General features: G+C 54.5%; 1 protein-coding gene across 1 annotated transcript in view; it reads right to left on the reverse strand.

Moving 5' to 3' along the window:
• Positions 1–13,424, reverse strand: part of DIP2C (disco interacting protein 2 homolog C) — an 840,898-nt gene that overhangs the window by 187,825 nt on the left and 639,649 nt on the right. Inside the window, exon 2 of the mRNA XM_050805453.1 lies at positions 3,989–4,174. Within this exon, the coding sequence (XP_050661410.1) occupies positions 3,989–4,073 (85 nt within the window). The 5' untranslated portion in view covers positions 4,074–4,174. The remainder of the gene's footprint in view (positions 1–3,988; positions 4,175–13,424) is intronic.

Consider the following 13,424-nt stretch of genomic DNA (forward strand, 5'->3'; position numbering starts at 1 on the left):
CTGCCCAAAAAGATCAGTGACCAGTCAACAGAGAAACTTTCTTCCTAATTGGAATCAACAGCTAAATGTAATCTTTTTAAAAATAATAATAATAATAAGACATGAAGCCAGGCACAGTGACTCATGCCTGTAATTCCAGCACTTTGGGAGGTCGAGGCAGGCAGATCACCTGAGGTAAAGAGTTCAAGACCAACCTGGCCAACATGGTGAAACCTCATCTCTACAAAGGTACAAAAATTAGCCAGGTATTGTGGCGGGCACCTGTAATCCCAGCTACTCAGGAGGCTGAGGCATGAGAACCACTTGAACTCAGGAGGTGGAGGTTGCAGTGAGTTGAGCTCACACCACTGCACTCCCGCCTGGGAGACAGAGTGAGACCCTATCTCAAAAAATAAAAAATAAATAAGACATGAGTTTGTCTTTATGGGGAAGTTTTCTGTTTCCACTCCAATTTGGCAATTCCACGTAAAGTATCAGTTGTTAATGAAATTGTTTTTAGGCCCTTTAAAGCCACAAAAAAGAATACCCAATTATGAAGGGCAAAAATGTAAGGAAGAGAAGGCAGAAGAAAATATTCTGGGGAAAGGAGTATGAGAAAGCAGCTGCCACAGCCCTCCCATTCCTTGACCCTCCCCAGAATGGAGCTCCAGATCACTCTGGAGGCCTCCCCATCCTCATGGCCTCCTCACCCGCAGGGCCTCCTCCCAGCTGTGGGGCCTCCGCACCCTCACAGCCTCTCCACTCATGGGGCCTCTCCATCAGTCTAGCCTCCCGCCCTCATGGCCTCCCCACCCATGGGGCCTCCTCACCCACAGGGCCTCCTCACCTGTGGAGCCTCTGTACCCTCACAGCAGGGCCTCTCCACCCATGGGGCCTCTCCACTAGCAAAGCCTTCCCCGCATGTGGCCTCCCCACCCACACAACCTCCTCACCCGAGGGGCCTCCACACCCTCATGGCCTCTCCACCCGCAGTGTCCCCACCTGCACAGCCTCCCGACCCGTGTGGCCTCCTTACCTGTGTGGCCTCCTCCCTGGCTCACACTCAGACCCAAGTATGTGAGGAGATGACCCCTCTCACCCTACACCCCGAATGTATCCCCACACAGATTTGAGGCTGTCAGCTCCCACGAGCGCTGCCCAGCCCTTCTCCCCACAGAGAGTCCTTGTGTTTTGCTGGCCACATGCTCTGTGGTGTGAGCTGGCCTCGCCTTCCCCTGCAAGGGGCATCAGGTGGCACGGGGCAGGGACAGGCAGTGGAAGAAGGATGGAGCCCTCGGCCCCGCAGCAAGAAGTACGCCTACAACTCCACAAAGCGGAACGCCAGCAGGTGCATGTAACGGCACCCAGCAGGCGGGCGCAGCAGAACCAGACCGGGGTCTCCAAACCTAGACAACGTATGACCCACGCAGGCTGGCAGCCCACGCAGGAACCTCAGGGGAATGCTCTACTCTTTCTTTCAGTCTACGTTATGTGCTTAAAATGGAACTTTTTCCATCCTCCTCTGTAGGAAATGAGCACTGGAAATTCCACATATGTTTCTATAATATTTTCTGATATTTTAATAAAATGATGACAACTAACTTAAAGAATTCTCTCCACTTGAATTTTGATTGAAGATGGGAAATAATTCAGCACTAACAGCTGTTTTCAGCTTTCACTCTGAAAGCAGATATGTTGAGGAATTTTGGAAGTCCAATAACATAAAGAAACACAGATTTTTGATCCTTCAATTCTTGGGTTTCTATTAAGCAATACTGGAAAACAAGTTGATTCATCTAATTTAAGCCCGTAAAACTGTTTTATGTGGTTATGAGACAGAGAATTCCAAATGACCTTACAACACTACCCCCATAAACTCAACCTGGGCAAACCCACACTTCACAGCAAAGTCAAAGACCATCCAGCGAACAGATGAGGCAGTGGGGCCAGCACAGGCCGGAGGGCGCAGGGAGGCTGAACGGAGCCACGGAGCAACCCTCTCACGATTTCTTCTTAAATGTGTAGCTCAGGTCTCAGTAAGATTCGTATAGAAGGAAAAAACATAATTAGGCTTCCTGCATGCAAACACACACACCTCTTTCTCTGCCTGGTCGCTCGATAAGAAACTCATTAAGCCCTTTTTTAAAAACCTGTACAGACGCAAGGTGTTCACGGGGAATTCGGCTGAGCACACCTTCGTCGAAAGTGGCTTTGCCATCGTCTGGGCAGCAAGACGGTATCACTCACCCTTCAAGAGCGACTGACAGGCAAGTGTCATCACCTCGAAAGGCCACGACGCACGACACACCGGACACCCGTTCCCAGCGACATCCCACACTCTAGGAACAAATGTGGGTCCAACTTCTGGGCTGGCAGTGGGTGGGGGACACTCAGACGGGGCTCGCCCTGCCGAGCTTAGGGGTGCCTGAGCTCGGATGGCATGGTTGGGGCACTGACATTTCACATCAGTGTGATGCAGGCAGCACAGAAGTCCCTGTCCTGAGACAGCGCACGGCAGCTACAGGCAGGGGTGCACCTGGGCCGTGACACGAGCCAGGAAACCTACCCAAGGCTGACACAATCAGACAACCAGGATGGGCCTTTTGCAAATGATACTCTCCTTACCCGCCAAACGAGCTGTCTGCACAGCACACTCTATTTACCAGTTTACAACCGAACCCTGCACACAGCCTCTCCTGCCTCCTAGCCATGCACTCCTCATCCTCGGCTCCTCGGGAGGGCGGCAGCCAAGCCCACAGGCCTGGGAGACTCTGTCACGTTACAGGACACTGACACACCTCGTGGAACCCCACATCTGAAACTGAAAAACAGGACCATTTCCCGTCCCTATAAGTCTGGAAAGGCATTTGGCTGCATACTACGGCCCCTGCTCACTCCCTTCTCTGCCCTGAAAGTGTTAAAAAGGAAAACATAAAGTCAACACCAGCTCCTCCCTGCTGGTGAAAATTGGCACGAATGAATTTACTTTCTGGCTGCCGGCCCTCACAAAACCGTTACCCAAAAAAAGTTCACCATGCTAAACTGCTCCAAATATAAATGTGAGACGCGCCGGCCCACCCCCATCCCACCCCACGTTACAGGAATGGCCCGACCAGGGTGAGCCCGGAGACGGCTAAACACACATCAAACATTTCAGATTTGGGAACTTCAGTGGTTTTGGGAAAAAGACCTGGCAAAGCCCGATCTGAAACTTATGACAGTTGAGCACATGATCTCCGCCATGAAGAGCAAATAAGAGGCGTACACAACCCTCCATGAGACCGCGGTGGCCGATCCGCCACAAACCCTCCTACGACAGGACCAGGACGGCGAGGCCGGAGCCCAGACCGGGGAGAGGTTGACGATTCCGCCCAGCCTTCCCCGCGCAGCGCCCGCGAACAATGGGGATGGGATCCCCCGGGCCGCGCCAGAGATCCAACCCGGGGTCCAACGACAAGTTTCGCATTGAAATCAGGCCGGGCGTTCCAGGCCGAACCCGCCAGCGAGGAGGTGGCGCGCACCGCGCGGCTGCACCAAGGACGCCGCGGCTCCAGCGCAGAGCGCACGGGAAGGCCGATCCCGCCGGGCCCGCTGCATCCTGCGTCCCCGCGCGGCGCCCAGGCCCCACAGACACCCCAGGGCGCGGGGGGATCGCGGCCCTACAAACATCCGCGGTGGGATCGCAGCCCCACAAACATCCCAGGGCGCCGGGGATGGCGGCCCCACAGACACCCCCAGAGCGCGGGGGATACCAGGCCCCACAGACACCCCGAGAGCGCGGAGAATCGCGGCCCCACAAACCTCCCCAGGGCGCGGGGGATCGCGGCCCCACAAACGTCCCCAGGGCGCGGGGTCTGGGGGTCCGGGGGGCGCGCACGCTCTGGGCTGGGGTCGCACCTCCCCCTCCGGGCCCGGCCCCCGCCCCGCCGCAGGCCCCGCGCCCCCAGCCCTCCGCGCGCGGCCCTCCCCGGTGACAGCGCGGCCCGGCCCGGGGCGGGGGCCCGGTTACCTTCCGACAGCTCCAGCTCCAGCTCGGCCAGGCGCGCCCGCACCTCCAGGGGCAGCGCCATGCCCTCCAGGCTGCGGTCCGCCATGCTCCGCGGGCGCCGCGCCCCGCACGGCCTCCTCTTTGTTCACAGGCGGAGGTCTCGGCGGCTCCTCGCGCCCGGCGGAACCGCACCGAGGAGGAGGCGGCGGCGCGGGCGCGGGAGGCGGGCGGCGGGCGCGCAGGGACCTCCCTCCCCTCGGCGTCTCCTCAGCGCGGCCCCGCCACGGCCGCCTCGCGCGCCCCCCCGCGCCCCACGCGCCCCGGCCCGCCCCGCGCGCGCTCGGCACCCCCGCAGGCGCTGCGGCCCCCCCCCGGCCCCGGCCCTGCTGCTCCCGGCCCTGCTGCTCTCGGCCCCGGCCCGGCGGGAGCGTCTCTGCGCGCGCACGTCACGGGGCCGCGGGGGCGGGGCGCGCGGGGGGCCGCGAGGACGCGCAGGAGCGGGAGCGCGCGGTGGGCGCGGCGCGCGCAGGGGGCCGCGGGGGCGCGCGGGGGGGGGGGGCGCGCGGCCGCGTCGGCGAAGCGCGCGCTCCCAGGGGCGCGCTCGGGGGCGGGGGGGGGGGCGCGGGGCCCGCGGGGCGGGGCGGGGCGGGGCGGTCTTGTCTGTCCTGGGCTCTGCGCGTCCAGCGGAGCCTCCGGGCCCTGCCCCAGCGCCTGGTCCTCCCGGCTGCCTGCGAAAATCACGTCCTGGAGCCGCAGTTTGACGTCTGCGCGGAAACTCGCAGTGCCCCCGGGTCGTGGAGGGCTGGTTTTTTGCTAATGAACATATCAAGAGGCGGAGACGGAGCGCTAGGCTGGAAGTTTCGAATGCAGCGACCAGCAGATGACCTTGAGCGACTCTGAGCCTCTGCCTGGGGGTCAGTGTCCCCATCTGTGAAAAGGGGGTGGGAGGACAAGGTTGGGTAACCTAATGTCCAAATGCCAGGTCGGCCCGAAAAGCCTGGCTCCAGCCCTCCCGGGACAGGATGCAGGCCCCAGGGTTCCCACCTTCCTTCCCCTCGTGGGGCCATCAGCTCCCAGCCTCAGTGCCACCTCGGCGAGGCTGAAGCCCCGTCTGTGTCTCTAGTCCTGACCATCTGGGGAGGCCCTCGCATCTCCAACTGTCCACTGAGCAAACTTCCCTGGAAGCCCCCAGGCACCCCAAACGCCACAAACCCTAAATGAAGTCAGCTGCTTCCAATGGCTCTTAGTATCTACCTGCTTCTCAGAACCGCCCCCGTTGTCTTTATCATCATCTTCCTCTGTCGCCACACATCCTCCCCAGGCTGTCGTATAAAGCCCTGACCACCTGGCCTCCTTTTCATCCTTGTACCCCCTCTTCCCAGCCCGGCCCCTCCCTCAGGCCCAGAGCTTCCTAAAGACCTCCTGGCCTCCCCGTCCTCCACGGGACATTGGCCAGCGCTGGTTCCCTGAGGCCCGGCTGCATTCACTCCCCTTTCAGAGTAGGCCGCAGGAACACAGGTCCCTCCCCACCACCCCCCTCCTCCCTACCCCCCTACCCCCATCCCCCCACCCGCTTCGGCTGGAGCCCCCACCAGCCAGGGCCACCTGCAAGGCAGCCTTGCGGCCTCCACACTCCAGCTCCTGCAGACAACGCGGCTGACCCGCAGCACCTCTGCTCCCGGCCTTCACCCCGGAGAGCCTGCCCCTTCTCTGCCCATGCCACCCACAGCCATCCCTGACCCCACGTCCAGAACAATCTCTCTCCTTTCTCTTCCTCCACCCGCCACTTCCCGCCCTCATCACGTTTGACCTTGCGTTTATCTCCTCTGTATTCTTTGTGAGTGTAAGCGCCTGGAGGACAGAGTCCATGCCTCTCCCACCTTTGCCCATCCCATGGATCTGGCAGTGACTGCAACTGCCAGAGGTGTGTGCATTTCCTGTAGGGATCGGTCCTTTCAGTGGGGAATTGTGAGACGCAAATGACATTCGAAGATGAGCTGGGAAACAGGAACCCCGAAATTCATGCACTTCCTGCCCAGAGCCGTGCATCTCCCTCTGCTGTGCGCCGTGGGTTCATCCTTCCCTCAAGACTGCGTTCAAGGTCACGACACGGGTGGCACAAGCATGTGGCCCCACCGTCATGTCTCCCCTTTTCATGATAAAGAGACCGACCAGCAATGTAGGGGCCGTGGGGAAGATCCCACACAGCCCCTGCATGTCACAGATACAAGTCCTTAGAGACAGAAAGGGGAGCAGAACCAGGATTCAAACCCCAGCCTTCAAAGCAAAGCCCTGAGTTCATTTCATTATAGTAAAGATGCACTGTACATTCCAAGCAATAAATGGTGTCAAGTCCATTTAGGGCAGGATAATATCAGAATAAAAATATATATTCCCGGGTCAGGCACAGTGACTCACACCTGTAATCCCAGCACTTTGGGAGGCTGAGGCAGGTGGATCACGAGGTCAAGAGGTCGAGATCAGCCTAGCCAATATGGTGAAACCCCATCTCTACTAAAAACTACCAAAAATTAGCCAGGCGTGGTGGCACATGCCTGTAGTCCCAGCTACTCAGGAGGCTGAGGTAAGAGGATCGCTTGAAACGGGGAGATGGAGGTTTCAGTGAGCCGAGATCACGTCACTTCACTCCAGCTTGGGTGACAGAGCGAGACTCAGTCTCAAAATATATATATATGTGTGTGTGTGTGTGTGTGTGTGTATTCCCTTTTTAATGGGCAGATGGGCCTTAATCCTTTGCATATGATCCTATAACTGATGTGGGTTCCAAAGAAAACTTGTAATTTGCATTAAACACCTCAATTGTAAACTCAGATTTTGAGGTGATGGTTCCTTTCAGCAGGACTTTGTGCACCTACATATTACACATGTGAGCATGGGCTCTCAGCCTTAGACTGTCATTTCCAAGAGCCTGATAGGTATCAACTTTATCTGGAACTCCTACCATCTCCTTGAAATTCATGCTGTCCACAATCAAAATCATCCTACCTACCAATCCTCTCCCCCATGTACATTATTTCTGAGAGCAGCCTCCCTTTCACTTTGAGTCCCCTCAAGAACTTCTACCCACAGCATTTCTCTTGTTCACTGCCTACTCCTGTCGAGACCTCCAGCTATGTCAGGCCTTCAGAGCCTCCTTCCAGTTTTCCCACCATGGCTGCCAGATCACTCTTCCTAAAAAGTCCCTCTTAGCACAGAACACAGGCCCCTTGCTGTACAACCCACAATTCTAAGCCTGCAAACTGAAGAAATCCTTAATTTGACATCAACGGTTTCACCGGCCCTGCACTAAACATTTCCCCTCGCTTTCTGTTCCTCCCGTCTCTTTCATGCTCCGAGATTCAGCTACAGAATTCCCAGCTGTCCATGGAGAGTCCCCACCTGTGGTGTCTGTTTTTCTGACGTGCTCCCTCCTGTTGTCTCCCCTTCCCTGCAACCTGAGTCATAGCTGTACGTGGAATTTCACCCTGTCCAGTCCAAGCTCAAACGCCACTTCTTCCATGCGGCCTTCCTGAATCTCCTGATTAGAAAGATTCTCTCACACCTGTGGAATTACACACCTCTTTATCCACCTGCTGTCCCTGGGACTGGTAATTTATGTGTGTGTTTTATCTGGGGGCTGGCTTGTCTGTAATTCTCCCATGTGTTGACTGACACCACAGATGCATAGTGCCTCTGTCTGGAAATGCAGACCAGCACAGGAGCAGGGGGGAGCAGCGCTTTCCAGGGTCCCATTCTGCTCCACCTGTGGGCAGCCTTGCAGAACGTGTGATTGGTGAAAGCCTTGCCATCTTATGTGCTCGTAAGTGTAAAAACCTGGTTCAAATGTGTGTCCAGGCAGGAATGAAGGTGCCCCGTAGATGTTTATTAGAATGAATCAAATAGACTCCCAGGGCTGTTGGCTTCAAAAGCTCTGCCAAACCCCTGAAATTTCCATCAGGGATTAAAGTCACGTTTTTGAGCTACTCCACAGTTTTGCCTAGACAAGTCTCGAAAACAGTGTTGTGAGCTCCACAGAGGGACGGCAACATGTATCTAATTAAACAATTAATTAATTACCATGCCAACTAGTATTTGAGGACCTGTTTCTGTGTCTTGCTTTACTGTCTACTGACGGGTAATTCGTCACCATTATTTACCCTAACTTCCAGGACCTCGCTTATTTTTTTTCTGTGTCACTGAATTCCAAACCAATTCTAATGAGTGAAAAATTAATTACTTAGGTGTAACTGGGCTCGAGATTTCAGGAAATCTGATTGGGGTGGAAAAGAGTAGCAAAGGAATGTGTTGAATCAAAGCAGGCTGGAGGTATGGGTGCCCGGCAGAGAGTTTATTTATTCATGAGCTCGCTAATAGGAAGGAAACACAAAGCTCTCAGGGAATGGTTCCCCTGCATCTCAGAGCTGCACCTAGACTCCCTCCCTCTGTATCAGATTAATGGAAAATTGTTCATGCTGCACTCTCGCCTATGGGCCCCAATTCTCTGATTTTTTTTTTCCTTTTCCAAAGCTACTGGAAGAGTAGGTTGTAAAATACTGCAGTTGGCGTCCCCCAGGTACTTACATCTTCAATCCTATGTATGGCCAGGGGAAGCAGGGGTTACAATCTCATTGTGACAAAATCTTCCTAAGCTGCAATTTCCACACAGAACTGTGGCTGGCAGCTTATGTTTTGGGTTCTGTTTCATTCTTGTCTTATCGCATCATCAGAAATTCAGCTTGGGTAGACTAAAGAAAGGACAAAAGTCAGTAATCGCCAGACACAGAAAGCTGGGTTTAATTAATTAGTATTTAGAAAGCAACTTAAGACTCCTGAAAGTAACTCGTCCATGCAGTCAAGAGATCATTAACATTTTCGTGGCACAGGGGTTTTTCACAACATTAAGAATTAACTCTGTAATGTGACTATGACTGAGTTTGGTAAACCAGAGGTACATTTTCCTATCTATTAGTGGTTACTGTCTTCCTCTGGAAGTAACAAACTATCCAGTCATTTACTGAAGAACAAGTACACTAGTAAAAGAGAAAAAGCAAGAAATACTCCCAGAGAGTCCCGCAGTCCAATTAATTTGCTTTTCCATTTAACTGATGGAAGTGCTGAGAATTCACTGTGAGTCAAAGACATTTTTAAGGAAAAACAAGCTGTGAAATGTATCCTGAGCAAGTCACCTAAGTGTTTGGTTGCATATGTCATTATACATCAATATACAATTATCGATAATTAAATTATTTCTGGTAATTTGAATAATTTCAGTTAATTGTTAATCACTGTGCTAACGGTAACACGGGCAGCACAAAATAACAAATTAGGCAAAGATTGCTCCTGTTTGATCTTATATTATATAACACTTTACAGCAAATTTCCTTTGCCAATTATGATTAATATCTGGCTTACTTAAGCTATGTTACAATTAATTACCATTCTCAGAACCCATATCCACTAACAACTGAGACAAGGGACACACAGGCTTCTGAAGTGGAAGGGAGAGGCTGGAGACTAAAATTTTTCCATCAAACTCAGCAAAGTGAGAAAGTGTCAGAGAATTTTAAAATTGACCTTATTTTTCAAAATGGAAAAACACACACACACCCCAAGTCAAGCGCATTCCCAAATGGCTTCTGCGGTGAAACCCCACCACGGTGCTCTGGAGTCTTGCGAGTCGCAGAAGCTTGTGGCTGTGACCTGAGTCTGAACCATCTCACACCCACACCCGACAAAAGCAAAGAAAAACAGAGATGGTCATGAGGGTCCACTGTCCACACTGAGGCCACAGTGATCCAGGGGGTCCAGCAGCTGTGAGACCAGGCTCCCCAACCATCACCTTGCAAACCAGAGATTGAAGCTTCATTTGCTGAGAAAGGTCTGGGGAAGCCTGAGACAAGGGGCCTCCCGGAACATCCAGACCCCAGTCAGGCAGGAGTGCTGCTCTGGCTGGCACTGTGTCTCAGGTCCTTGCCGTCCTGGCCACTGATGTCTTAGGCTGGGCTCCAGGAAGCAGGGCCTGAGGCAGAGGCTGGGGGGCAGGTGCCTCATGGAGGGTGTGCGCTGCAGATATAACCCATTGGGGGTGGCCACCTCAGCACAGGAAGAAGCAGAGCCCTTGGCCCTGCAGCTCAGGACACCACAGGGCCAGTCCTCAGGGCAAGACGACAGCCTGGGCCAGCCGGGTGTGGGCAAGGAGCAGCCCACCCATGGGCTCATCCCACTGGGAACACGTGTGGCTGTGACCCACCCACAGCCACGTGACAGCCGCTGGAGGATGGGGCACCCAGCCTAGAGCAGACAAGCAGGCTTGCTGAGAACCACCACATGTCAGCCAGGCAGGAACCAGGAACCCGCAGCTCCTCATATCCACCAAGCAATGCGTCCGGGCAGATGGCGTCTCAGAGGGTGAAGGTCCCCCATGATCTCCAGGGACCTGCAGGTGAGGATCCTGTGTGATCTCTGGGGACCCACAGCTCCTCATATCCACCGAGCAGCGTGTCCGGGAAGACAGCATCTCAGAGAGTGAGGGTCCTGCATGATGTCTGGGGACCTGCAGGTGAGGATCCTGTGTGATCTCTGGGGACCCGCAGCCACTCACATCCACCAAGTGGTGCATCCGGGCAGAGGGAATCTCAGAGGGTGAGGGTCCTATATGATCTTTGGGGAGAACATCGAATGTACGTGATTCACTGCTTTTTGGTTTATTTTCTATGTTATTCTTTTTCTGTGTCTTATTTTTATGACTCCATTTGCTTTGTGTGGACTCTTGAAGAATTTTAGACAATGTCCTGGTGCCAAGCCACGTGCTGGATGCCGTATAGGACGTGGGTCAGGAGCTTACACGTGTGCAGGGCCTGTAGTCCTAGGACGTGGGTCAGGAGCTTACACGCGTGCAGGGCCTGTGGTCCTAGGACGTGGGTCAGGAGCTTACACGCGTGCAGGGCCTGTAGTCCCAGCAAGAGACACAAAAGGAAACAGAAGCCGGTGGACACTCCTGGAAAGTCAGGGCTTTTAGCCGGGAGAGGTTAGTTTATAAGGAACCACGGATTGTCCAAAAGATCTGATTCGAAACCCTCCCCCTGCCCACAGGGACCTTGTGTCACTCAAGCCCTGGAAGTGGCGGCCAGGGCCTCACCCCAACCAGGCGCGCGTCTCCCCTGCCCCAGGTGCTGCCCGGCTGAAGGTTTCCCCCTGGTGGTCAGACCTCCAGTGTGGGCGTGGGGAACCTTGGCAGGTTGTCAAGCTCTGCAGGCAGCTCCCGTGAGCCTGGCCAGGCTCCAGTTTCCTTCCCAGCTCCTCACCCTGCCCCGGCTGGGAGAGAAGCGGGCACACCGGGGCCCTGGATCCTCCGTCCCTGGCATGCCTCTCTGGATGCTCACTGAGGGCAGCTCCCCGCGGGGCCTTCTCACAACGCCAAAGCCAAGGCTTCCCCACACGCGGGCTCCTCGGGAATCTGACCCCAGATGGGAAAGCGTGGCCAGGCAGACAGTCACAGAGTCTTGGCCAAAGCACTTGCACCAGGCACCCCCCCCTCCGACACCCCACAGCTACGGGGGAGGGCTCTGAGGAGACTGCCCGTCCCAAAGCAGCTTGCCCCAGCCCCGCAGGCTCAGACGCATGCACCCCTTCCTGCAGCCCCCGTAGCATCCTCCTTTCCAGCCTCACCAAGGGCTGCACGAGGCTTCTCAAGGAGCTTAGACCCCAGGAAGAAGTAGTTGTGTAAAAAACTCACAAGAGAGCAAAGCAGAATTTAGCAAGTGCCACGAGTAGCTTGTCCCTGAGGAAGGTGAAGGATGAGGAGGTTAATCTGAAAATCACTCACTCCTGCTCGGGTCCAGTGGGCACTCCCATTGCGTGGCGCCTATTCCATTCCTTTCACGGGGAAGCACAGCTGTCACTCCCTCTGACCATGGGCCTCCGCAGAACGTTAGATGAAAATGCTCCGAAGCACAGGAAAGAGAGAAAGAAAAAGACTGGAGGGTGGAAAGAGAGAGGTCAGGAATGGAGGGAAGGACAGAGGCGGGAGAGGAACACAGAGGGTGTGCTGTCACGGAGAAAGATCCGTGTTAGCAACAGGGAAGAGATGGGTGAAGCAAAACACAAATTCAGGCAGAAATAGAGTTGAACTCATGATTTTTAAGATATGATAAATTAGATATCTTTTTAAACAATAGGGATGCAAAATGCTGTAGTTTTCTGTAGTTTTTTTTGTTGTTGTTGTTGCTTTATTCTGTTTGACAGCGTCCCACTGTCGCCCAGGATGGAGCGCAATAGCACGATCTTGGCTCACTGCAACCTTCACCTCCTGGGCTCAAGCAATTCTTTTGCCTCAGCCTCCTGAGTAGCTGGGACTACAGGCCTGCACCACCACCTCTGGCTAATTTTTGCATTTTTAGTAGAAACGGGGTTTCACCACTTTGGCCAGGCTGGTCTCAAACTCCTGACCTCAAGTGATGTGCCCGCCTTGGCCTCCCAAAGTGCTGGGATTACGGGTGTAAGCCACTGTGCCCAGCCCAAAATGCAGTGTTTAAATGTTGCTGTGGAAATTAGATGCTGTGCTCGCTTCGGCAGCATATATACTGAAAATTAGAAATAGACATTGTATCAGATTCCTGGGGCGGCCATAACTAAGTGCCACAAACTGGGTGGCTTTAAGCAGCAGACATCAGCCGGGCACGCCGGCTCATGCCTGTAATCCCAGCGCTTTGGGAGGCCAAGGAGGATGGATCCCTTGAGCCCAGGAGTTTGAGACCAGCCTGGGCAACATAGAAAGATTTCATCTCTATGAAAGATTAAAATAAAAACAATTAGCCAGGTGTGGTGGTGTGCCTGTGGTCCCAGCTACTCCGGAGGCTGAGGACCACCTGGGCCCTGGAGTTTGAGACTTCAGTAATCTATGATTGCGCCACTGTGCTCCAGTTTTGGTGACAGAAGGAGACCCTGTCAATCAGTCAATCAATCAATAAAAGGAAAAAAACCCAGAAAGGTCTTGTCTCAATCCTGGGGCTGGACATCTGAGATCCAGCTATCAGCAGCGCCCTGCTCTCCCTGACCCCTGGAGGGGCGGATCCTTCCCACCCTTCCAGCTCCTGGGAGCTCTGCAGCACTTGGCATTTGGCAGCTGATCGCCACGTCCCTCCAGTCTCTGACTCCATGGCTGCACTGCCGTCTTCCCTCAACTGTGCCGGCTCCAAATGTCCCCTTTTTACGAGGACATCAGTCATATTGGATTAGGACCCAGAGCAGTGACCTGATCTTGACATGGTGAAATCTGCAAACACCCTATTTCCAAAATAGCTACACTCTGAGATGCTAAGGGTTAGGGCTTCCCTCTCTCTTCTTTTGGGGGACACAGTTTACCCCATAACAGATGTTAATATGGGAGAAAACAAATGTAGGCAGAGACTTTACATCCTGAGCATTGGAAACTGCGAAGGGTTAACTCTCACACGGC

Source organism: Macaca thibetana, chromosome 9 (genome assembly GCF_024542745.1).
Source record: "Macaca thibetana thibetana isolate TM-01 chromosome 9, ASM2454274v1, whole genome shotgun sequence".
Lineage (NCBI taxonomy): Eukaryota > Metazoa > Chordata > Mammalia > Primates > Cercopithecidae > Macaca > Macaca thibetana.